This window comes from Bidens hawaiensis, unplaced genomic scaffold (assembly GCF_021521415.1).
Source record: "Bidens hawaiensis isolate Kalapana, Puna unplaced genomic scaffold, B.hawaiensis_p1.1 tig00014897_1, whole genome shotgun sequence".
Taxonomy (NCBI): domain Eukaryota; kingdom Viridiplantae; phylum Streptophyta; class Magnoliopsida; order Asterales; family Asteraceae; genus Bidens; species Bidens hawaiensis.
This window is the reverse complement of record NW_027492317.1, coordinates 188,739-215,815: the sequence shown is the minus strand read 5'-3', so window position 1 is coordinate 215,815 and position 27,077 is coordinate 188,739. Positions and strand designations below refer to the sequence as shown.

At 36.6% G+C, this 27,077-nt stretch overlaps 2 protein-coding genes across 2 annotated transcripts; both read right to left on the bottom strand.

Moving 5' to 3' along the window:
- Positions 1-7,677: 7,677 nt before the first annotated feature.
- On the bottom strand, positions 7,678-23,254 carry LOC143547928 (uncharacterized). Its single transcript, XM_077039224.1, has 8 exons — positions 23,249-23,254; positions 9,255-10,958; positions 9,117-9,168; positions 8,898-9,037; positions 8,726-8,812; positions 8,469-8,597; positions 8,292-8,373; positions 7,678-7,712 (listed from the first exon to the last, which is right to left on the bottom strand). The coding sequence occupies exons 1-8, from the start codon at positions 23,252-23,254 to the stop codon at positions 7,678-7,680; spliced, it is 2,235 nt and encodes a 744-aa protein (XP_076895339.1).
- A 7-nt stretch (positions 23,255-23,261) lies between these two features.
- On the bottom strand, positions 23,262-24,741 carry LOC143547927 (uncharacterized). Its single transcript, XM_077039223.1, has 2 exons — positions 24,260-24,741; positions 23,262-23,660 (listed from the first exon to the last, which is right to left on the bottom strand). The coding sequence occupies exons 1-2, from the start codon at positions 24,500-24,502 to the stop codon at positions 23,262-23,264; spliced, it is 642 nt and encodes a 213-aa protein (XP_076895338.1). The 5' UTR covers positions 24,503-24,741.
- Between the last annotated feature and the right edge of the window lie 2,336 nt (positions 24,742-27,077).

Here is a 27,077-nt window from a genome sequence, read left to right as displayed (position 1 = left end):
ATGTTATTTTTAAAAGATGTAAATGCATGTGATATGTGAATGTGATTATTAAGAAGCACATAACTTCAAAAGCTGGCAATGTGGAAATTAAAGAGAAGTGATATTTGGAATTGATATAAAAGTGATTTATAAGATGGATGATTTAAATTTATGAGCATTTGATTTTTGAATTTTGTGAATGTGAATGCATTAGGTTCTCACTATGCAAATCAAAGTGAAGTTCAATCAACAAAGAATCTCACATGCATTCAGATTGCCAAGTTTTTTTATGCATATTTTGTTGAAACATATGAACATAAATGATCTTTAATTAAATTAAAATGCATTCTTATTCGCCAACAGTAATAACAAATAGATAGGCTAAGCTTGGGTTGAGTTATTCTACAAAGTGTAACAAATATGAGAAGTGTGAGAAACCATAGTTAATTGACATGTGTCAGGTAGGGATCAAATGGAAAATGATATAAAAGTAATAGTATACATTTTCTCTCTTCACATGCAAGTCATATGTTAATTCCCTCATCATTTTTAAACGTTTATAACTTTTTCATATGATTTTTTTAAAAAATTAAAATTTACCATAATAACAAACTTTTTTTTATCTTTAATACGAGTATGATTTTGTTATATAAAATATTTTTTTTACGTAATTGTGTCTTCTTTTATTATAATTGTGTCTTTCTGTTTGTCAATGTGTTTTTTTTTCGCCATTGTGCCTTTTAACTGATCATTGTGTTTTTTTAATACTAATAACACCATTGTGTAATAATATGTAAATATAATGAAAAATACCAACAAATTGTCTAATACATAAAACACAATGATGAATACATATTACATAATAACCCGAAACACAAAACACAATAATGAATACATATAACACGATGGCTTGATATGTAAGACACAAGAGTACATACATATACACAATGACCTGAAACGTAAAACAATGGAATCTACATATTACACAATGACTTGAACGTAATACACAATGAACATAATACTATTTGTCTCAACTTAAGTGAATGTTGATCATAATGACTAAAAACACAATGATAAGTAGAAAGACGAATGTTGAACATAAAAAAACAATGATGTAATCTTTGTTTTAATTTTTATCTTTAATATGAGTACAATTGAAAAACACAATGATCAAAATTTATAACACAATGTATAGAAAAATTCAATTAAAAAACACAGTGAACAACCAAATAACACAATATAAAAAAACCCACTAACTTTTTTTTATTTTTATATAACAATATGATATTCATATGAAAGATAAAAAAACGGTTATTATTATGGAAAAAAAATTCTAAAATGTTGTATGAAAAAGTTATAAACGTTTTAAAATGATGAAGGAATTGACATGTGCCTTGCATGTAGAGAGAGAAAGTAAACATAAGTGAGTTATTATCTTTATGCCATTTTCATCAATTTTTATTCTTAAATTAATTTCCACCATCCAAATTTAAGATCAATGGATTAGATTCATTTTTACCCTTCTCATTTTTGTTATACTTTGTATTTTAACTTTAACATATTCGCCAATATTAAGAGAAATTAACCTTATTCGCCGCTACAATTGAAAATTAAGGTTTTTGATATGACACTCCTCGCTACCAGTCTCTTACACACCTATATCTAAATACTTATTCGTCGTTATCAAATACCATTACCCTATTTGTGATTTAAAAAATAAGTCAACCCCCCAAATGATTAAATACCTCAAATACACCATACTTATAAAAATTAAAGGTTGACTCATCTAAAACTATGCAAATCAAAGTCACTTTGTTTATAACTATTGTAAGAGTGGTTAAATAATACATTAATACACTAGCAGAGATGCACGGAATTAAGCTATAAAAATTAAATGATTATATTTATATAAAAATCTATATTTATTAAATTAAATAGTTTTAAAAATTCAAATTATATTTTCTAATGAAATATTCATACAAATACGTCATACATTATCACACAATTTCTTCATAATCACGAAAAATATGCACTTAGTGATTTTATAAGTTGTAATTATATGTTTTTTAATGAAATAGTGGATTCTAACAAAAGATGATAAAATGTTTTACATAAAGTTAGCATAAATAAAATACACTTTTGTGTTACAGTTTCGAAAGAAATGGATGAACACTCTATGGATCCATAGAGGTTGAATGAATATGTGAGAATAAAATTGATATTCATTCAGAATTTTTTCTTGTCTTTATCATCTTAAACTTATAAATATCATTAACTGAATTTTATCACATTCAACTCATACACTAAAGTTTTGTATATAAATTGATTTAATAAAAAAAATTAGAATTAATTTCATTAAAAGGATAAATATTTTGATTATATTGACATAAATCCTCGCATATTTTAATTTATAGGTAATTAGTTATTTGATTAAATCATAGATTGATTTATGAAAGGAAAATTAAAAGAGGTGTTCCTAAGTTTCATTAAAAGAAAGAAAAAGAGAAGAGAGAAAAGGAAATGATGAGTAAAATAAAAGAATTTACATCTTTTCAAATTGAAAAGATTTGAAAGGAAAATAAAGTGAAAAGAAAGATGAGACACCAAAAGAAATGATAAGAAAATAAAACTTTCTTTTCTTTGCCTTTCTTTTCATAAGTTAAAGTCTATTGTACATCCGATGAGGGCTATTATTGTTAAAAATTAAATGAATTTTAAGTATAAAGTATTTACATTACTATAAATAAATGAGTTTTCTAAGGACACCCACTTTTTTTCTAAAAAACCCCTTTATTGGCTATACACCCAATATAGCCATATACAAGGCGTATTGGGTCCCTATATGTTCCGTATAATCTTATACGGGATGTATAGAATGGTGTCCGGGTGTCTGAGTGTCAATAGTAGGACCCATAAATGCAAGTTTCAGGGTTGACCTTTTCAAACTAAATAACTACACCCTCATAAAATGTTCCTGGAATTCAACAAAAGATAATAGCATGGGTGTTAGTGCCTGAGACCAGTGGTTTATTGAATTATTGCACTTTGACCATTTCGTTCACATTTTCTTTAAAACTATTTTTACAAGGAAAAAAGTTATAAGTTACAGCTTCCAAGTTATTCTACAAGCAAATGATGCATGCTATATAAAATCCCTTTTAGGGAGGGGGTTAAAGTTAAAATATAAAAAGAGACAAAAACGAGAAGTGTGAGAAGGATTTGTGAACACAAAAAAAACCTTTTAGAAATAAATTCAAAAAAAATAATAAAAAAATCACAACTCAAAATATAAATAAAAAGCGAAAAAAATTTATAACTATAATGTTTCTGCCATCATTCCCGTTCCAAAAAAAATGACGAGAAAATAAAAAAAATGACGAAAAGACACAATGACGAAAATGAACAAAAGACACAATTATAACAATAAAAAGACACAATAGATAGCAAAATATAACACAATGACGAACAAAATATAGCACAATGTTGATAATATAACACAATATAAAGAAAAAATGACATAATGTCAAAAGAAAAAAATACAATCAATGATGAAAACAAACCCAAAACGCAATGATAAACAAAAGACACGACTTTTTTTCACTACCATTGTATTTTTTTTAGTACGAGAAATACGGTGGAAACATTTTTATGTTTAACTTTTTTCGTTTTTTTTATTAATTTTAAGTTATGATTTTTTTATTAAATTTTTTAGAGTCATTTTATGTGACTATAATTATTTCTCATACTTCTCATTTTTGTTTCATTTTGAAGAATAACTTGACTCTTAAAAGGGAGCAATAAAAGAACATTAGAACATAGATATAAAAATCTAATTAAGATGGGTACGGGTCGGTGCTTTGTGAATGGGGAGCAACATGAGGACCCATCATTTATTGAGTCAGTTTTATGATCCGGATGATGGGCATCATCACGAATCACATGGGCATGGGACATCAAACTCTTATAATTTTACCAACCTATAGGTGTATTAGGAATTTTATAAAAATAGATAATATGTTTTTTTTTCTTGGTTTAATTCTTCTATATGAGAAAGTACTCTTTTATCAAACTATCAAACACCAAAGCGTATCTAGCCCACGCCCTACGTCATATTTAAGGTGTGTAGGAAATGTGTTTAACAAATTTATCAACTCGGTTGGTAGAGCACACGTAGTGATCCCGATTCTTCCGGGTCAATTTTCTTTCCATTTTCCCTGACTTTCCCAATTTTCTTCTTGCAAATCTCTACCCCCCCACCACACACACACACCATACGGTGAATACTTTACTTCACTACAACCTTGAGGTCCACAAAAAACCCGAACCCGGAACCGGACCCGAAATAAATACCCGGAACCGGTTTTTCTAATACCCGAACCCGACCCTACCTGTAGGGTACGGATAGGGTATGCATTTTGGCACTAAAACCCAAACCCGAACCGGACCCGATTTGTACCCGGTAATAACCGAACCCGGAACCGAGGTTTTCCAATACCCGAAACCGGGTACTTCAAATACCCGATGTATACCAGAAAAATACCTTAAAAATACCCTAATAATACCCCTAAAAAGTGTAAACTTTTAAAAAATCCAATCTATATAAAAAAAATACCGGAAAAAACCCGGAAAAACCCGTAAATAGAGTTTTTTCAATACCCGATAATAGGGTATTCAAAAACCCGGTTTTAGAATACCCGGTTCTATACCCAACCCGAACCCGATGCATAGGGTATGATTTTTAGAGACAATACCCGACCTGAACCCTACCCGATTATTACCAATACCCGGTCATACCCGTACCCGGTCATACCCGAACCCGGTTCTATACCCGAACCTGGGTATTTAGAAAACCCGATTTGTGCACCTCTACTACAACCAGTTAAAAATGACCTGGGAAAAAACTGAGGGACAGTGTTTCTTACCCGGTACCGGTTTTCTCATGTAACTTTCCACTCCTCACTTTGTGTGCTTTTAAATTAGTCTAATGGTTTTATCAACGAATGTAACAATTTGGTCTATTTACGTGAAAACCATTCCTATACAAAATTATATATGCTTGATAACGATCAAATATGCAAAACAATCTTGTACGATATGTTACTTTTAATAAAATTTTAGATTATTATTTTAATATATAATACTACTAGTTTTTATCCCCCGTATTACGGGAGCTGTTTTATATTATCTGTTTATAATATTTGTTTAGTTTTTGAATTTTTATTTTTTTTATTGTATGAAAGTTAATAATATATTTATGGTTTGATGATAAATTGTTTCATAAGTAAATGAGATGTTATAACCCGTTTTAAAAATTATATGGGTTTGATGAGACCCATGACCTATTTATTTATTTACTATAAAATTGGTTTTTTAATTATAAATAATACATAACTTTTTTAAATAAATTAGATATTAATTTTGAGTATATTCCTACTTTATAGGATTTTTTTAAATCAAATATTTGGTGAGATTTTTTTTTAATTTAATGAGATGTTATAACTCGTTTAAGAAATATTTGGGTTTGATAACAATCATACCCATTAATTTGGTTCAAATGCATGAGAAGTTTCAATTTAAAAATCAAGCAAATCTAGTGACTTCAAAAAAGGAGGGAGCGATCACATCACGACACCTATAATTTTTGAGTTTTCGTTTATATATATTATAGATTTAACAGTTTCATTAAATATTAGATGATAAGTATAGATGGGAAAATTCTATATATAAGTAAGATAATAAAATATAGATATTTTGGATGACTCGGTTGCAATTAAAATTTAAAATACTATGTTTAAACTTTGACCAACGTTACTGTATAATACTAAAATAATATAATAGAAAATGAAAATCTAATGAGAAATGATAGCCGTTACATAATAAAGATGGTAAAATATTGAGCATATAATAAAATATTAGGGAAGGAAATAGAAATACAACGCAACAGAGTGATGTAACATGTTTTTATTAAGTTTGTCTTTCGGTCTACATTATTTGATATGAAACGTAAAAAATACGTACAACCGACATTATATATCATTTGTTTTATTAGCTCGATGGTTATTTATTTATCTATTTATTTTATCAAAATAAAAAAGTCACTCAAAAAATAAAAGCAAGATGAACTCTAACGACTCACGATACCTCACAGTGTGCTAAAGTGTAGGTGATCTCTGATCGTAAAAGAATGAAACCGTTAAGATGAAAGGACCACTCATGATACGTGGCATGGAGGTAAGAAGAATGAAAGAAATCCCCACCAATAGAAAGAGAGAAGTCACTATCAAACCATTGGAATGTCATCTATTTAAAAAAATTCCTTATACTAGGTCAATATATCTTCGTTTTCATAATAGGTTGTATTTGATCTCGTATTGATGAGTTTTTGAGAACTCCCCATCTTTTATAATTTTCTTCATCAACTTCCGTTGTATAAAATGTTTATCACTATGTTTCTTTTAAAGACTATTTGAGTACTCTTGGGTTACATATCCTTTGATTGAAAGACGAATAAATGAAAATCTAAGTAAACAACTAAACAACACAAATCAAAATCTCAAATCCAAAGTAAATTTGTAGGCAAATGAGAGTATTAAATTTTTGTAAGAGTTAAAACAAATAAATAGTTTAGTTTGTCTATATTGAAACTCTTGGGCGTAATTTAAAAACTGAGATATTTGGGTTATGTTGTCTTTAAGTTAGAGCCTTAGAGGTGCACACAGTTAGAACCCGGAAACAACCCACCTAATAACCAGTTATTAAAAAACCAGTTTGTAACTGATTCACTAGGTTAGGAACCGGTTGTGTGTTTTGGAAAAGGAACTGCTTTAAACCGAGTTTTTTTGAATGAGTTACGATTATTACCATTAGTAAAAATGTCGTTATAAAGCCGGGGGGGGGGGGGAGGGGTTGGACCATTTTGCCCCTCATAAGTTACTATAAATAGGTATTGGGCAGAGGTGTCAATCACGGCCCACTGATAAAAACCAAGGGTTGATTTGGGCAAAACTAAAATGTCAATAGTTAAATTTGAGTCACCTTAAATCAGTTGGTCAAACTAGGTTACCTTATACTAATCAAATACTTATCATACAACTTAAAAAGGGTCAACATAAGTTAGAAGTAGTTAGCACCACTAATGACCATAGTTTGTCTCCCTGACTTCTGCTGCCACGACCGGTATCAATGCCCCTTTTGCCATCAACATTCCACTACTGTAGCCACCCCACCGGTGGGTGGGGGTGGGTATAAAAAAAAACACAATTCAATCGAGGTGGGGTGGGTGGGTAGTGTTTTGTGTGTGTGTTCTTCCTAAAATGGTTCATTTAAACCTGATTCCGTTTTGGCCAAACCCGTCATGACCCCAACCAAATTGATACTTTTTCAAAACAGCTCACTTTGACCTGAGTTTGTTTTGCTTAGAACCCGTTTCGGCCCAAACTAACCCTACCTTGTTCTGACATGTACCTGAACCCGCCCATTTGCCAAGCCTAGTATTGGGTTTGTTCGTTTAATTACACCACTTCTCTAATTCTCAAAAACACAAAACTCCTCAAAACTCTCTAGTCTCAAGCACATGAAAATTATCAAACTGGTATTGGTGGTTAACCTCATGTGAATAACCATTTTTGGGTATATTTATTAGTTAGTTTCCACGGCAGGCAAACAAGATTTAAATCAATAGTCATAAAATACAAGATTTCACGGGTAATCAGAAACATGGAAATCTAACATGCCTATTCAAGAAAATGATTAGATAAGCAAAATAAAGTATACACGTAACAAATTTTTCCTGTATAAATATAAGTATATAAGTTGATCTTTGTACATTCCAACACATTTATAACGTAGATACGCAAAATGAATCACTTATTACAAATTTTTTTGGGCAGCAATATATTAAATTAAAAGAATAGCTAGGGCAGAAAAAGTTCACTTATTACATAACGTAAACATTTGTTCGATATGCACACTGACATATAAATATACACAAAAAAAAAAGTAAAGAAAAAGAAAGATATTCTCATGATTTACTTTTTAAGTCATAACACCATGAAAAAGACTACAAAATCAACATAGTTGGCTTAATAATTAAAATACTCAAAACTTTGCAGCAGGTTGAGTTGGATACTCACCCTTCATAAAAGTATAAACAAGCTGATATGGATGGAAGGATAGATATAACCATGAAATATGTATGTAACAAAATATTGTTTGGAATTTGGATTACTCATAATTTCATGTATAAACATTTGTATATATAAAATGAAAACTTTTGTTTCAATTGACAGACCATTCAAATGTTGTAAACTTACCTTGTGTTTTCTTCACAATGTTATCCAAGTACCATCTTACGTATCTGTCATTCATCTCAAACATGAAATCCATTCCCTTTATCTACCAAATCAAAACATAACCATGTACTACTATTTACTTGTTTTATTCTACTAAATTTAGCAAAACAAAATATGAGAAGTAAATTAATTAATTACCTGAAGCAAACAGCTTGAACCGAGCGGAGCCACCTGCCCATGAGCAACTGATATTCCGCTCATTAAAATTAAACCCTTCCCGATATTTTTAAGAGTGAATGTGCCATCGTTCTCCATCTTTATAGTAGCCTGGTTAGATAAACATGTTGACATTTATTATAAAATATATTTAGTTATTAAATGTTGGTACAAAAATAGACATGCTGGAATCAATAGAACCTTAAGTTAGTAGAATTTTTGATTTTGAAGATTCTCACCTGTTGCCTAGATATCATGTTGGCATGAGTTTCTTTTCTAAGATCAATATCAACTTCTTTGTCATCTGTTGATCTGCCTATTGTGACCTGCAACACAAATTTCATTGGTTTTATATAATTCAAGAAACAGTAAATACCTAAACATTGTAACCGAGTTGACAAATAAATGTACCTCTGTTTTCTTGATATAGTATTTGAACTGATGGCTGTAAAAGACAGCAAAGGCACCAAGAGATGACATGGCTCTTTGTGATGAAGACGACACCAGTCTATTTACTGATGGTTTATTGCGTTTGTATGTACCCCTTTTAACTGCAATCAACAACAAATCGAATAAACAATTATATACAAAATGCTCATCATAAATGGAATGAAATACTATATTAACCACCTTCATTGGTAATCCAGGACTCTTGAGCATATTCAAAGTCCAGTTTAAGTATCTGAAAGAGTAAATACAAGTATTAAAAGAGAAGAAATGATCTCAAGAAATTGTGTAAACATCAAACAAAAGGATTTCAAAGTTTACCAGAGCATCAATATCAGGAAAGCAAGGCCGGTCACTATCACTGTCAGAGTTGTTATGGTCTAATATAAGAGGATCATGATCCACTGATACATATTTACCAACATGTGGATGTGCAGAATCAAATTCACAAGACAAATCTGGACCATCCATCTGTGACTGAGTAAAACATGATGCAGGGTCGATAGAAGAATTATGACTGTTATGGTCTGATATAGAAGAATTATGATCCACTGATACAGATTTAGGAGTGCAACCGGCCTGCGGATTTGCATAATCATATTCAAAAGATAAATCTGGACCATCCTCAGTAAAACATGATGTGAGGTCAATAGAATCTAGAGCAGTTTGGAGTCTAATTGAAGCAGATCGTATTTCTGGATCTTCAATATCAGGAAAGCCATGCAGATCAATATCACTGTTATGGTCCGATGGAGAAGCAGGATTGTGATCCATTGATACATATTCAAGAGTGCAATCAACATGTGGATTTGCAGATTCAAAATCAGAAGATAAATCTGGACCATCGATCTGTGACCGAATAAAAGATGATGCGGGATCTATAGAATCTGTATCAGTTTGGGGTCTAACAGATGGAGTTGGTATTTCTGGATCTTCAGTTTCAGGAAAGCAAGGTAAATCACTATCATTGTTGTGGTCTGATGCAGAAGGATTATGATCCACCGATACAGATTTGAGAGTGCAGCCAGCATGTGTACTTGCAGATTCAAATTCAGATGATAAACATGGATCATCCATCTGTGATTGACTAAAACATGATGCGGGGTCAATAGAATACATAGCGTTTTGGGGTCCAGCAGTAGGGGATGGTACTTCTGGATCTTCAGTTTCAGGAAAGCAGGGTAAATCACTATCACTGTTATGGTCTGATATAGAAGGATTATGATCCACCGATGCAGATTTAAGAGTGCAACCAAGATGTGGACTTGCAGATTCAAATTCAGATGATAAACCCGAACCATCCATTTGTGATTGAGTAAAACATGATGTGGGGTCAATAGAATCCGTAGCAGTCTGGGGTCTAACAGAAGGAGATGGTATTGCATATTCAATATCAGGATAGCAAAATAGGTCACTATCACTAGAGTCTTTATGGTCTGATATAGAAAGATCATGATCTATTGATAAAGATTTAGGAGTGCAATCAACATGTGGATTTGCAGAATCAAACTCAGGGGATAAATTTGGACCATCCATTTGTGACCAAGTAAAAGATGATTCCAGGTCAACAGATTCTGTATCACTTTGGGGTCTTGCTGAAGGAGATGAATGATTCAGCATGAAAACATCATCATTGCATGGTATTTCTGGATCTTCTGTATTTAAATTGCAAATAGTTTCCTCTTCAATAAGATGAACAGGGTCACGGTGTGAGATTAAAATTGACTCCTCGTCATCTTCACAGTGACAAACATCCTGCTGCTCACCATCAAATGAGTCATCTTCAGAGAGACAAACATCCAGCTGATCACCATCAAATGAGTCATCTTCACAGTGACAATCATCAAGCAGATCACCATCAAATGAGGAATCTTCTAGAACACCTTCATCAGAATCTAGCAATTGTGAATCAGGAATATTATCAATCGTGTCTTCTGTATTCAAAACACAATTGATATAATCCTTACTTGAGAAGCTCAAAAGACTTGCATACTCAACTTCTGTAACAGCACTAGTGTAGGTTCCCTGGACGGATCACACGAGATATCCCGATATACACAGGTGCGGAATCCCTGTGTAGATCGTTACGGACGTAGAACACAATCACACGAACATGATACGAACAAACACACGTTATATTAATAACCCAACACGTGATACTTACAGACTCTCGATCTCACGTCACTTGACTCACTGAATTACACGTAAATTAACCAACTAAATCAACATCTAAACAGAAACCCGTAACCTATATAAATACACGACAACTTCGCCTCAGGCGAACTTGTCCATAACTTCGCTCGTTCAACAAGTTCGCCTAGGCGAACTTGTCAACAACTTCGCTTGGTTAACAAGTTCGCCTAAGCGAACTTGTCAACAACTTCGCTTTAAACAAACAAATACATAAACAATATTACAGACTCGATTACAGACATTAGACATATGAACTACTGACATTTATGCATCAACAGACTCCCCCTTGGCAGTAGCTTCATATCTTGATCTTTCAGCGCTTGTCTCGTAATCCTGTATCTTCACGCGTGCACTCATTCTCTAACACATACCGTGACTACTCGCTGATATTTCCTTGCTTCATCATTCCAAGCAGGAATATAGAATATCTTCTTTTCATTCAACACTTGCAGATCAGCTTTCGATAAGTTAACAAGATGCATCGGATCATACACCCTCAGCACTTCTTGTTCGTCTTCGTCTTCCATCACGGCTTCAGCAGTCTGGCAATCAACGTACCACCATTTTAGATTCTTCAACACATCTTGAGGCATAGTCTTCATTGAAACCTCCTTGATGCATCGGATCGGTTTGTACTTCATCACCATCCATGGCTTGCCATCTGCTCTCAATCCCCTTTCTGTATCCTCCACGAGCTTTCCCTTCTGTGGCTTTAATAATTCAAACTTCTTCTCTTTTACGCTTTCTTTCCACACGATCTTCCCAATCACTCTTGCCATGTTGTTGTCACTTCTATTTATCAGGCCCAACCTGGCCAAATCCTTCACCTCACATTCCGGCAACGTATTGAGAGATCTCAACATTCTTTTGAAGTATTGAATACCATCATAACGCTTCACCACAAACAACTTCATCTGTTCATCATATATCCAACAGATGATTCCCTTCTTCGACTCAGCATAGCCTTTGATGTTATAACTCTTATTGAACATGGCTGGAACAGCAGGCTTCTTGGTCTTAATAAACCAATGAGCACAGCCTTCCTTCCACCTAGGCTGCTCCTCCCACTTAGTCTCATCCATCTCAGTACCCATGTCGGCTTTCTCAACATCAGGGATCTCGTGTTCAACGTCTTCTTCTACTATCTCCCCCTCTTCTATCCCATCTTCAATCACAATCTGCTCACCGATCTTCTAAATCACATCACTCGGCAGCACATCTTCATCAAACAACACATCATCGCTGAACATGTCATCGTCAAGTTCCTTCAGCGCATCAATCACGTCATCCTCAACTAACACCACATCATCACCACCAGCCGCGTCGGTAGACTCCCCTTCAGCTGTGGAAGTACCAAGAGCTTGAGAAGTTCTTGGCAGCTCACCACCTGCATCTTTCGATGCATTGGGATCATCGTCTCGGTCATTTCTTCTTTTAGTCCTGAGCTCGTCGCCCTTACAGCTCATCTCCCCCTGAGATGCCAAGAACTCCTTCAAGGCATCTATAATTTTCCCATGCTCAACCAGGAGGGATGCCTGTAGTTGATTTGCTTCCACTAGGCTTTGAATAGTCTTAGATTGCTCTGCCACGATCCGCTCTAGTGAAGCTATTCTCTCTGAGTCTGAAGTAGGCGTAGGCGAGACATCAGAAGCAGGCGTAACCGCAGGTGGTACCATACCTGATAACCCTGCAGCAGTGACGACCGTTGACTCTACAAATCGTGCAGCTACCACCGACTGAGTAAGCGTTGGAGGTGGTAGAGACACGATCTCCGGAGTCAACGTCTGGATAGCAGTGATGGATGGAATGTCAGCAGCTGATGTAGCCACCACGGGAACATCCGCAGCGCTTGTACTTGTAACCTGAACAGAAGAAGGAACGATAGACATACCAGACAGTGCGGCCGGAGCAAAACGTACCATCCTTGAAGTCTCTCCAGCTCCCATGCCAGCACCTGTCCTTTCCCGTCTTGATCTTCTTATCAGCTTATGTATGTCTTCTTCCTCTTCTGACTCTTCATCATCCTCCGTTCTCTTTCTTTTCCCAAACGTTCTCTCTCGAGACACCATCAATCGTCTCTCTCATCCATGATCTTATCCAAATCTGAGTCAGCTATCGAAGTTGCTGCTCTAGTAACACTTACACCCGAACCCTGTGCAGCCGAGACCTGCACCACTTCAACTTGATCCATATCAAAATAACCTTGACCTCCAAAAACAGCGTCAAGATCTATATCCTCTGCAGCCGACACAACAGGCACAGCAGGAGCAGGAACAGCTTGAGTTGCTCTTGCCTGTCGCGGTTGAGGATCTCTGAACTCGTCCCCACCAGCAGGAACATACTCTGGGTTAATTAAAAACCCAAACAGTGGAGTATGCCTGGGACGACGTTCAGGGTTGCTCCTCGCACTCGAAGTGCGGCATTGAGCAAAGATACGTTTGCTCACAGATTCCACGTATCTTATCGGGCGTCTCTGAGGTAGATTCGGAGCCACATGGTTCAATATCATCTGGATAAAACGTGGATACATAATGAACCGCTCCCGAGACATCGCCCTTCTTTGCCTGTCAATCTCGTAAAAGACCATCTGACTGAAACTGAAGCGTTTATTGTAAGTCAGTGCAGTCATTGCAGACTGCATGGTCGCACCCATACCGTTAGTGCCCGTCTTCCTCCCAGACATGCAAACTATCATAACGTGCATGAGGAAGCGCCACTGATCTAGAAGGAAACCCTTCCTCCTCTGAGTATCAACTAATGGACCAGAGTAGCCCATTCGGAGAAACGCTCCATCACGAAACGGAGCTACGAACTCAGTTGGGTCGTCCCTCGTCTCTTCTCCAAATCGTAATGCCACCCGAATCTGTTCAGAATTGAACTGAACTTGTTGATTGTTCACAGTCGCTCTCATGACCGGGGGCTCAACACGACAGTCGTATTCGACCGTCTGCCAGAAGTCTTCGATATTTGGTAGAGATATCGGCAGAGTGTTTGTGATGGCATGAAAAATCCTCGAGCGTAGGAGGAAAGTTATAATCTCGCGGTAATCGTCCACACCGCTCGCCTCCGGGTCAAGGGTGATGTACATATTGTGACCCGGGAAAAATTGTCTCTGATTGTCACCATCATCTCCTCCTGCACCTCCAGCACCGGCTACTGCAGCCATATCTGCAACAAACGAACCAAGTTAGAACAACATAAAGACATAGCACAAGTTCGCTGATTACCATGAGCGAAGTTGTGATAAACTCTGTATAGGCGAAGTTGGGAACAACTTCGCTTCAGCTTTAAGTTCGTCTAATTAATATTAAGTAAAAATGATCTTAACTTCGCCTCATCACAACATCGCCTCAGGCGAATTTAAGTTTCAGGCGAAGTTACGGATAACTTCGCCTCAGGCGAACTTAAGCTTCGGGCGAAGTTATGGATAACTTCGCCTCAGGCGAACTTAAGTTTCAGGCGAAGTTACTGATAACTTCGCCTAAACCCTAACTTCGCCTGAATCTGAATCGGCGACAGTGAGGATTATGGAACAACGTGCAGTAGATGTTTTCGTGATTAAGGAATCCGGAAAACATGAATGAACATGGAATATATGATAATTCGACATCTCGAACCTTGAACTTAATGAAATATGGGAAAAAACAACTCGGAATCGAAATAAAACAACAAGTTCGCCGGAGAATAGGTAAGTTCGCCGGATAAGTTCGCTGGATATTTGAAAAGTGATGAACAGTTTACCTGTTGAACATCCTTATATAGGGTCTGGGTTATACAGGCGAAGTTACGGATAACTTCGCCTAGGCGAAGTTATTCACAACTTCGCCTGTTTAACAACATCGCCTATATTTACAAAATCAAACCGTATAATGTGAACATTTTTCAATTAACTCTTTAAAACTTCCCTTTAAGGAATAAATGACATGATCAATTCTAAGTAACCAGTTAAAAAATCATAAAACTATCTAAGTACAAAAACTTAAAAAATTTAAAGTATAAGGGATCAAATTTCAGTCTCGATAGGGACTGCTACGTTTTAGAAAAGATCCGAACAGGAATCATACTAAGTATGTGACTGTCACATAGATCCGTGTTTAGCTGTATTATGACACAAAGAGACAGGTTGTAAGCAGGTAAATAACTTAAGATGGTTTTCATCGTTTCTGTGATACGAGTTATATTCAATTAAGCCTCAAAATTTAAGTGGGCAACAACTCAGAAATATTGATGCCTCCAATCTATCCTCAAAGCGTATTTGACTTTCCCCAAGCCACCCCGAATTGACTTCGACCCATAGTGTCTGATTAAGCTGGAAGTACTCTTCATCTGTTTCCCGTTCTTCTTCTTACTCTAAGATTGAGAAGTCTTGATTTTATCATCACTAATATGTTTCAATAACTCCAAATATTATTATTATTTTTTTTTATTTTTTTATTTTTTAAAATAAACATAGACTTCAAAGTAGAAATTAACTGCAAGTCCCGAATCTGGATCACTGCAGTATCTTGAGACGCTATCTTCACGAGAATCAGAACACACATGGGCTCGTGTATGACTGGGTAATCGCTTTTCTGCCTATCATTCGGAAAGATATATATGAAGACATGCAAAACTCTTAAGGAGTTTCCACGTAAAATCAAGCAAATTTAGTTTGTATCACATCTACTTTTACGCACCATAAAAAGTTACCATGACATACAATGACTGTCCTAAAGCCTTTTAAGCCTAATAACTTCACTAGTTAAGCACACAGAATCAGTATATCTATCATTTTCCAAGGTTGGATCAATTTTCTGTTAAACATAGCTAACGAACTTCTTACGAAGTAACAGACTTGAAAAATAATTTCATTTCCCCTTTCTTTCAAAATTTTAACATTAATCGCCCCGACCAAAACAAAGTCTTCAGGTAAACGGCTATCCCCAAGATCCAATGGATCAGCTGGACCGACCACATACTAGTATGTGTCCTTCTAACTAAGTATGATCGACTAATTTTAAGCGAAAGAATGAAAAAATCATCATAAACCGCCCCGGTCACTATCAGTAATCTGGTTAATGGCTATCCTCAAAATCTACAAGTAGAAAATGAGGACCAAAACATATCCGAAGACAAGTCCTTCAAACTGATGTAACCGACATAATTTTAAGCGATTAGTGACGTTTTTTTTTTTTTTTTTTTTTTTTTTTTTTTTTAAATAACACAAGAAAAGCATGGTTACTCGGGATTGATCATCCCATTCAGTTCAATAAGGTTTTGAAATCTGGACTTGTCAAACGCTTTAGTATATAAATCAGCGAAATTATCAAGCGTATCCACCTTTTCAAGAATTATCAGTTTCTTCTCAGCACAATCCCGTATGAAATGATGACGTATGTCAATGTGTTTAGTTTTACTATGTTTCACGGGATTGTTAGTTACTGAGATAGCAGCTGTGTTATCAATGCAAATAGGAGTAAGTAGGAAATTCAGACCATAGTCGCGCAACTGTTGTTGAATCCAAAGAACCTGAGAGCAGCAGTTGGATGCTGCCATGTATTCTGCCTCACAGGTTGAAATTGCGACTGAAGTCTGCTTCTTGCATTGCCACGACACCAATCTGCCACCAAGAAACTGACATCCTCCAGTTGTTGACTTCCGACTCTGATTGCACCCTCCATAATCAGAATCTGTGTAAGCGACCAGCTCCAAGTCTCCTCCTCTCGGGTACCACAATCCCAGCTTCGGCTTGCCCTTGAGATACCGCAGTATCCTCTTTGCACCTTTCAAATGAGATTCTTTTGGATTTGCCTGAAAACGTGCACAAAGACAAACAGCAAACATTATATCAGGCCTAGATGCAGTTAAGTACATTAAAGAACCTATTATTGCCCGATATTGAGTTGGGTCCACATCTGCATCACCGTCTACTTCAGCACCCAATTTGTGATTGACGCAGATTGGAGTATCATATGGAGAACTGTCCTCCATCTTGAAGCGCTTGAGCACATCATGAACATACTTCGTCTGATGAATGAACATCCCGTCCTTCTTCTGATCAACCTGCAATCCTAGATAGAAAGTTAGTTCACCCATAGCACTCATTTCAAACCTTTTCTTCATGACAGCTTCAAACTCCTGACACATGGAGACTTTTGATGCAACAAATATAATGTTATCCACGTAGACTTGTACCAGCAGGAATTCGCTTCCATCTCTTTTGAAGAACAACGTGCTATCAATTTTCCCTCTTTCAAAACCATTCTCGAGCAAGTAATCCGATAAAGTTGAATACCAGGCACGAGGTGCCTGATGTAATCCATACAACGCCTTGCTCAACCTGTACACGTGATCTGGATAGTCTGGGTCAGGAAAACCCTGAGGTTGCTCAACATACACAACCTCATCAACTTTCCCATTCAAAAACGCACTCTTCACATCTAGCTGAAACACCTTCATCTTTTCATAAGCAGCAAACGCTAAAAACAATCTGATGGCTTCCAACCTAGCGACAGGAGCGAACACTTCGTTATAATCAATCCCCTCTTGTTGATTAAAACCTTTAACAACTAGTCTCGCCTTGTTTCTTATAATAATCCCCTTATCATCTCTCTTGCACTTGAACACCCATTTTGTGCCTATCGCATGCACATTCTTTGGTTTTTCAACCAAAGTCCAAACTTCCATCTTCTCGAATTGAGCCAACTCTTCTTGCATGGCTTCGACCCACGAGCTGTCCTTTAAAGCCATTTGATAATTCTTCGGTTCAATCTGGCTTATAAAGCAGGTATACAGGCATTCATTGATTATTCCTGTCTCCTTAATGCTTGTATAAACACAGGTGTGTTCATTCAAGCTACCTCTCGTTTGTACACCTGAGGACACATCACCAATCACATTATCCAAAGGGTGATCTTTATGAATTCTCGTGGTCGGAACAGAACCGACATGCAAATTATCTTCCAAATTAGAAGAGATCTCGTCAATGGTTGTTTCTGGCTGAGAGTGAAAAGGATTGATAAATTCTTCTTCAGCAGAGGCAGCAGGGGGTACCGATAGTGTTTGATGAGGAAGGTTGACATTTATCAATCAGCTGTCTTTGCAATAGATTTTCTTCCTCATCAAGTATCATCTTCGTCACAGCTCTTTCTTCTTCTTCAGAAATTTCCAAATCCGGTATGTTAAACGACTTAAAAAGCTTAACATAGTCGAAAAGCTCAGTAGGTCCATTGCTAGGTTTTGGCGGTTGGTAACTTGTGATGTCGGTGTTACACACCACCTCCACCTTGCAGGTCGAAGTATTGAAGACACGTCTGTTGGGTGTACCAACAACATAACCGACTAAGATTCCTTCATCGGCTACTTCGCCAAATTTAGAGTTTGTCTTCAAGATCGAACAAGGGGACCCGAATGGTTCAAGACCACTCAAGTTGGGCTTCCTTCCATGCATAAGCTCGTAACACGTTTTACCAAGTCTTTTAACGGTTAACACCCTATTCAGAACATAGCAGGCTGTAGCAACTGCTTCAGCCCAGAACATCACAGGAAGCTTCGAATCTGCCAGCATAGTTCTGGCTCCTTCAATTAAAGTTCGGTTCTTCCTTTCAGCCACTCCATTTTGTTGCGGAGTATACGGAGCGCTGTATTGGTGTTCAATTCCTTTCTGAAGACAGAAGATCTCCATTTCAAAATTTTTGAACTCCGTTCCATTGTCACTTCTGATGAACTTAACTGTTTTACTCATGACGTTCTCAACTTTGGTAATCAAATTCTTCACCATTTGAGCCGTCTCATCTTTCGATTTCAGAAAATATACCCACGAATATCGCGAGTAGTCATCAGTGATCACCAAGCAGTAAGAAGTACCTCCTAGACTTTTTACATTCACGGGACCGAAGAGATCCATGTGAAGCAGTTCTAGAGTACTGGCAATTGAGTTGACCTTCTTGGTGAGATGGGATTTCTTGTGTTGCTTTCCCTTCTTGCATGCAATACATTTATCTTCAAAGTTAAAACTTTTCAAGGGAACGCCCATCACAAGTCCATTCCTGACAATGTGGTTCATCTTCCGAAGATGAATGTGCCCCATCCTCCTGTGCCACAATTCGGATTCCGATTCGCTTGCTTTCGTCATTAAACATGATTCTCCCGTGGCCATTTCAGTAGACCTCATATCCATCACATAAGTATTTGTATCACGTGGAGCTTTCATCACTATCCACTCGTCTGGTATCTGAAAACCAGGCTTCAACACGATCGCCTCATTCTTCGTGAAGTGAACAGGGTAATCCTTATCACAAATCTGCGACACACTCAGCAGATTGTGCTTCAACTCTTCTACAAAGTTCACATTCTCAAGAGTTATTTTCCCATTGGATACCGTTCCTTTTCCAGTAATTCTTCCTCCACTTTCACCAGCAAAGCTAACTCTCGCTCCTTGAACAGGTTTTAAGTCGTGCAACAAATATTTGTTACCCGTCATGTGCCGGGAACAGCCGCTATCTACAATCCAAAGACTGTGGGCAGCCCTGTTCAACTGTTCCTGCACAATAAAGCAAAGGATTAGAATCTAGGGACCCAAGACCAATTGGTCTTGGATCTATACATCCCGTACTTCTGCTTTCCAAAGTTAGCATCTGGATAATTTCTGTCAGTCCTATTAGGAAATCTCCTTGGAAATTGAGTGTGAGGCCTTCCAAACCTATGTATATTGAAAGTATTATATCTTGTGGTTTGGTTATTAGCATTGTTAAACTGAGGTTTGTTTCTGTGAAAACCTGAATTAGTTACATTTCGGAACTTTGAAGGGTTTTCATTTTTAGCAGTATTACCATTAGGCTTATGCTCAGTTTTAATAGGCCTCACACCTCTGAATTTCGGCGTCAGAGAGCAATCTGCAACAAGATGTCCTAACTTATTACACCTAAAACAACACCTATACTCCATTTTCTTTTCAAATGTTGTTTTGGATGTAGAGGCTGTGTTACCGGCCGTTCGTCTCACATAAGGTGGGACGTACGGGTTGAGTGGAGTATTCTTTTTATAAGTTTTATCTTTTTCTCCACCAGTGGGTAACACTACCTTCTCTTTTGTCTTACCCGATTCGGACAACTTATCCGAATCCGATGAGACTGGACTCGTAACAGAAATTTTCACACTTGAAACAGGCGAACTCGTTTCGCCACTACTAACACTTGGTTCTTTACCCGTAACCTTGATTGGAACTGTCTGAGGAACTTCAAAATCAACAGATTTCTGAACACTAGGGTTAAAAGTGTAATTGTGGTTATAAGGTGGTGGAACCTCGTGATAACCAATTCCTCCCCTCTTTGTAGAGGTACCTTGATCACTAACAAGGTGATCAAGAATAGCTGAGGAATTTCTGAACTGTTCAAGTTTTCGGTTCAGTTCCACCACTTTCACCTGGTGGTCAGCAATCTGCTTTTCTCGTTCAGCAATCAGTTTAGTCTTTTCTTCTAAAACCTCATAACTTAGATCAATTACTTCAATTTTTTCAGCAAGTTTTGTTTTTAAGCTTTTAACATCTTTTTCACACGCTTTTATTTTAACTTTGTAACTGTTTTCTCTTGCTTTCATAAAGTGATGATCTTCTTTAAGAATTTTAAATTCAGCATCTAAACGAACATACTGATCAGTAATGGTAGCAAGTTGCTCAGACAAATTCTCACATTTAGTACAAAAAGATTTAGAACTTACCTCGAAGAGTTGATCATTGTTATCTGCCATGAAAGCTTTTTCCTTACCAGTAGCTTTCTCTTCTCCGTTAATCTTCTCACATTCTTCATTCTCAACCTTAGCCATATTTGCCTGCTCACTAGTTTCATTTGAATGCAGGTTCCAGTTGTATTCACCTGCTTCTCTGGACAGCATGGCATTGACTTCTTTACTACTCCCAGTGTGCTGTGCAGACCGGCCCTGACCACGTTCAACTCGCTCGTTTCTGCACTCTTTGGCAAAGTGCCCGTTTTGTTGACAGTTATAGCACCTCACCTTAGACTTGTCGAACCCTGGCCTGCCACCAAAAAACTTTCTCCCCGTCTTTCTCATAAACTTCTTCACTCTCCTCACTATCATGGCCATCTGCTATTGTAAATCCATTTCCTCCAGATCATCAGCATCGATCTGGTCATAGTCTTCATCCAGCATCGCTGGATCAACAACCTTTCCTTGAATATAGTTTTCATATGAAGCAATAAACGAAGCATAAAGGCCAAACTGCTCTTCAGCAGATTTGACGCTCATTGGCATCTTAGAGTAATTATTGCTTGAGGAACTTGAAGATCCACTACTCTTGCTTGCTGTCTGTTGAGTACCACTTGATCCACCCGCAACAAAGCAAACATCCCCATTTGAGTTTACTGACACATGCCCCTCCTGTGAAGAATTGGCACCCGACTCACCCTTCGAGTAGTAGGCGGCAGAATCAGTCTTTGAACTTGTATTGGAGTTTACTTTAGCACCGTACATGCCTGGATCTTGAACCTGATCCATAGATGTTTCTTTTCTTACCATATTAAGCTCAAAAGTTCTGAGCTTGTTGACAGTGGTTTCAAGATCATAAGTAGGGAAGTCCTTGTCTTCCCTCATCAGCACGGTATACATCTCCCATTTTGGTGGGAGGGCATCGAGAAGCTTTTCCACAATCTCTTCTTCTCGGTAGGAAATGGAGTAGTTACTCAATTCAGTCATTAGATGATAATATCGAGTGATAATGTCATCCAGAGATTCGTTCTTTAAGTACTTAAAGACTGAAAATTGAGTCTTGAGCAACTTTATCTTTGAAGCCCGAATACCTACATTCCCTTCAAATCTGCTCTCAAGAGCTTCCCAAAGCTCTCTAGCTGATGTATACTTTCTGAACGTATAGAGGATCTCCTGTGGAAGAGCCATTGTGATTGCAGCATGAGCCTTGCTCTCGGCTTCATACATCTTTTTCTCCTCCTCTTCCATTTTACTGTATTTCTTGATTTGGTCTCGACCCTCATACTCCATGATTGGTGGAATATATCCATCTTGGATGCATACCCACATTTTCGCATCCTGGTACTTAACGTATTGTATGAACCGATCCTTCCACGCGACAAAATCGGCTCCCTTCAGCAACCTTGGGGCCTTTGTAGCTGACCCCGCTTCAACTTCCATCTTTACAAGCTCCGAAATGTTGATCGACGACATCCTTCTTGAAGACTAAGAAACCCGAAAAATTCTGAAAATGCGAAGTTAAAAAATTTCCTCTGAACAGTACTGTAGGCGAAGTTTGACTGGGCGAAGTTGTGAATAACTTCGCTTAGGGTAAGCGAACTTAGAAAGTAGGCGAACTTGAAGAAAACTTCGCTGAGCTAGGCGAACTTGAGGAGAACTTCGCTGAGTTAGGCGAAGTTGAGGAGATAGGCGAAGTTGTAAATAACTTCGCTTCTCCTTATATCTTCGCTGAAACCCTACGTATCCTGACGGCAACTTCGCCTGATGAACAGCAACTTCGCCTGACGAACTTAAACTTTCTGCAGATCTGAAAAACGGATTTTAACGACGTTTCTGACGGTTTTAAAGGCTTAAACACACTGGTAGGAGGCTAGAATGAGCAAAAACACCACAAACTCGTCCCGTGAATACCCGAAATGGGACGTATTCTACACTCGCGTGAATATCCCGAACCACACAATTGAGCAAAAGATCTGATACCAATTGTATGTTCTCTGGACGGATCACACGAGATATCCCGATATACACAGGTGCGGAATCCCTGTGTAGATCGTTACGGACGTAGAACACAATCACACGAACACGATACGAACAAACATACGTTATATTAATAACCCAACACGTGATACTTACAGACTCTCGACCTCACGTCACTTGACTCACTGAATTACACGTAAATTAACCAACTAAATCAACATCTAAACAGAAACCCGTAACCTATATAAATACACGACAACTTCGCCTCAGGCGAAGTTGTCCATAACTTCGCTCGTTCAACAAGTTCGCCTAGGCGAACTTGTCAACAACTTCGCTTGGTTAACAAGTTCGCCTAAGCGAACTTGTCAACAACTTCGCTTTAAACAAACAAATACATAAACAATATTACAGACTCGATTACAGACATTAGACATATGAACTACTGACATTTATGCATCAACAACTAGAATCATCCGAGTCACCATTATGCACATGACTATCATAATTTGGTTCAATGCCCGTGTCAAAAAAAGTCATCAGATTATCTGTTAGTAAAAAACAATAATTTTCATTAACTTTGCATAATCCATCTTCTCTCATTGGACCATCTGAATAATCATTTTGAATTAACTCGTGACAACCAGTAGTTGCTTTACTCCCAAAATTGTTTGCAAGAGAGTCACCGGACATAGCATCATCAACTCGAGCCTCATGATTAAGTGTAACATGAGAGATAAATGACTCAGATTGTGTGCTTCTTCTCTTGCGGTAATATTGTATGCAGATGCTCCTGCCTTTTCTCTTATTAGGGATCTTCTCGTTTCCTTTAGCAAGTGCTTCCAGAGAAGCTCCAGCCTGTAAAAGAACGCCTCACTTATGAAATAAGACATAAAAGACTAGAATACAACAAAGTCAGAGTCATACAACCCCCCCCTCTCAATCCACCCATGTTCGCTACAAACGTCTTTAATCCTGCAGAACATCTATAGTTTCCCTAATTTAGGCATTAGTACATGCACATAAACGTGTTCCAGTGACATTTCATATATTCCGGATTTCATTCTATTCTAAGTTTCTAACATATTGAATCCACAGTCAAATAGATACACTAATACACAACAATTAATATTGAACTATATATCCCCCCCCCAAGCAGCTATCAAAATATATTCAAACATGTATTAGAATTAAAAAATGATTCATGAGTATAGTACATTCAACCAATAAGTATACACACACATTAGACAGTCCTGTATATATTAACGATTTTATTAGGCAACATACATAGTAACATTTCAACAAATTAGACGCAAACCCACTAAACGTTTCGCACATCACCAAAACAGAAAACCATTAACAATGATATCGTCACTGAAGTTTGGAAATGCAGATTTCTCACAGAAAACCCTAAAAAATATTAATCAACTACATAAAGCAGTAGAACAGTTTGATACCTCGATTGCACTCTCTAGCATCGGCTCATCCTCCGGAATCATCGCACAAGTTTTCATGTTCATTGAATCAAATAGATAAACATTTTGAATTGACTCGTGACATCCGGTAGTTGCATTACTTTCAAAATTGTTTGCAAGACAGTCACTGAACATAACATCATCAACCTGAGCCTCATGATTAAGTGTAACATGAGAGTTAAATGATTCAGATTGTATCCTTCTGCTCTTGCGATTAAACTGCATGCAGATGCTTCCGCCTTTTCTCTTATTAAGGATCTTCTCGTTTCCTTTAGCAAGTGGTTCCTGAGCAGCTCCACCCTGTGAAACAAGGTCTCTCTTATGAAGTAAAACACAAAAGACTAGACTACAAGTTTATAATATAGTCGGCCGTGCACGGTTCGGTTATTAGCCTCAACCGAATTAACCATTTGGTTTTCAGTTAATCAGTTAGGTTTATTCGGTTAGTTTGTCGGTTTTCGGTTCGGTTCGGTTCTGTTCAGTTAATAGCCAAAATCAAATACATGAAACAGTGATATAAAACATAAAATACATGAAATGGAGGTATAAAAGCTAGAAATATATGAATGATTCAGTTCAGTTTGGTTAAATTGTATTAACCAAAAAAAAAAAATCGATACCCGATTATTGGTTAAATTCGGTTCGGTTTCGTCTCTTTTTAATCCGATTATCGCTCACCCCCTAGTCAAAATCAACCCTCCCTCAATCCATCCGTATTCACTGCAAACGTCTTTAGTCCTGCAGGACATCTCTATTACCCATAATTTAGAGCATTCACATCAAATCCCCTATCTCCAAATCCAAAATTACACTAAAAATCACTATGTTTTTTCTCTCTCTCTCTCCTTTCAATTAAATAATATTTTTCTTATAACTTTATCATTAATCTTTCCCTCTCTTTCACTCACAACCCCTTTAAAAAAATATTAAACGATTATAGGGGGTGAACAGTAGCTTTTCATAATATACACACTGCATTTTCTCTCTCATCTACTCACACAACCCTAAACCATTCCCGGAAATATAAAAACTCCACTCACCAAATTTGGTAGTTTGAATGTGAATGCTCTTAGGCATTATTATATGCACATAAACATCTCTATTCTATACTTAATGCTAACCACAGGTATAGGTTTGTTCAGCTATCAAAATAAATTGAAACCTGTATTAGATACTAATCATGATTCATGAGCATAGCACATTCAACCAAATAAGTATACGCACACATTATACACTCGTGTATATATTAACGATTTTATTAGGCAACATACATACTACATTTAAACAAATCAGAACGCAAATCCACTAAATAGTTGGTGCTATCTCCAAAACCTAATAACGAAAACAGATAATCATGAACAGTGATAATAAGTTGAGAAATGCATATTTGTGATAGAAAACCCTAGAAAACAATAATTGAGTACATAATGAAGGAAGTAGAAGTAGAGTTTGATAATACATACCTCAACTGTAGTCTGTAGCATCAGCAGCTCATCTTCCGGTTTCATGCTCGCCGGAAGAAAACAGTCACTAATTGCTTCACATTTATTATTATTGTTCCCAAGTCATCTCCGTTTCCATTTGGAGACACTGGAGACGAAGAATTTAATTGACGCTGGAGCTTGGACTTGTAAACAAAATACTCTACAATTAATAATTTTCTAATTTTAATAACTTTTATATTTAAAAGGGCTACGAATGTTGCACCATTTTTCTATTTTGACACAGTGATATGGTTCGTATTGATCAATATAAGCTATATTGGTTTACCAAACAAATAAAAAACTGGCAGTGATTAATTTAGGTACGGCGGCTTCGCCAATATATACCATATTGGTCAATATGAACCATGATAATTTTTTGCCAATATTTAACTTGCTTATATGATAAAAAGTATTACATGGTCTTACTAAAAGGATGCAATATGATGCATATACCACTTATATGGACACCTAATATGCCACGCATTGTATTTCCTATATGATCTGTGTAGTTTTATTATTATTATTTTATTTTCAATATTAATTTTTATTTGAACGATGGGTAACATGCAATATGAAGAGGGTGATGCTTATATGCATATGATCTATATAGTTTTTATTTTTTTTTATTTTTTATTAGATATCAATTTTATTTGAAAGGAAGAGACAATATGATGCATATAATATTATATCATATTGCCCAATATGATCCATACAGTTTTTTATTTTAATTTTCTTTTTAAATACATATTTTATTTTAACGATATGGAAGAGTCAATATGATGCATATGATTCTTATATGGAGACTTGATATACATCATATTCCAATATGAACCATATATAGTTTTTTTTTTTAATATCAATTTTATTAAAAAGAAGAGGGTGCTACATATAAGCCTTATGGATCCATTAACTAATATTATTTTACTCACTCTTTTTCAGTAAAGCGCTTTTTGTTGTTCCTTAAAATGTTTTGTTTATGCAGAACCTACAAAGATACTTGTAGGTGTTCGGGGAAAACTTTCTCACACGCGTTCATGAGTGCTAGGTCCATGTCTGTTATAATGTCACGTGGCTCCATACACTCTTCTAACATAGACTTGATCATCTCCAAGACTCATATGTAGTTTTCTTCCTTTTCTTTCGAAACAAACGCATGAGCAACAACTATTCATACCACCACGCATCACATCAACGTATAAAGGGTACTAAGGTGTCACACCCTCACTTAGGGCCTAGGCGTGTGACCAATAGTTGGTTCCTGCTTCGAAAATATATCAGAGTTTTAGCGGAAGTCTTTAATAAAATATTAATTTATA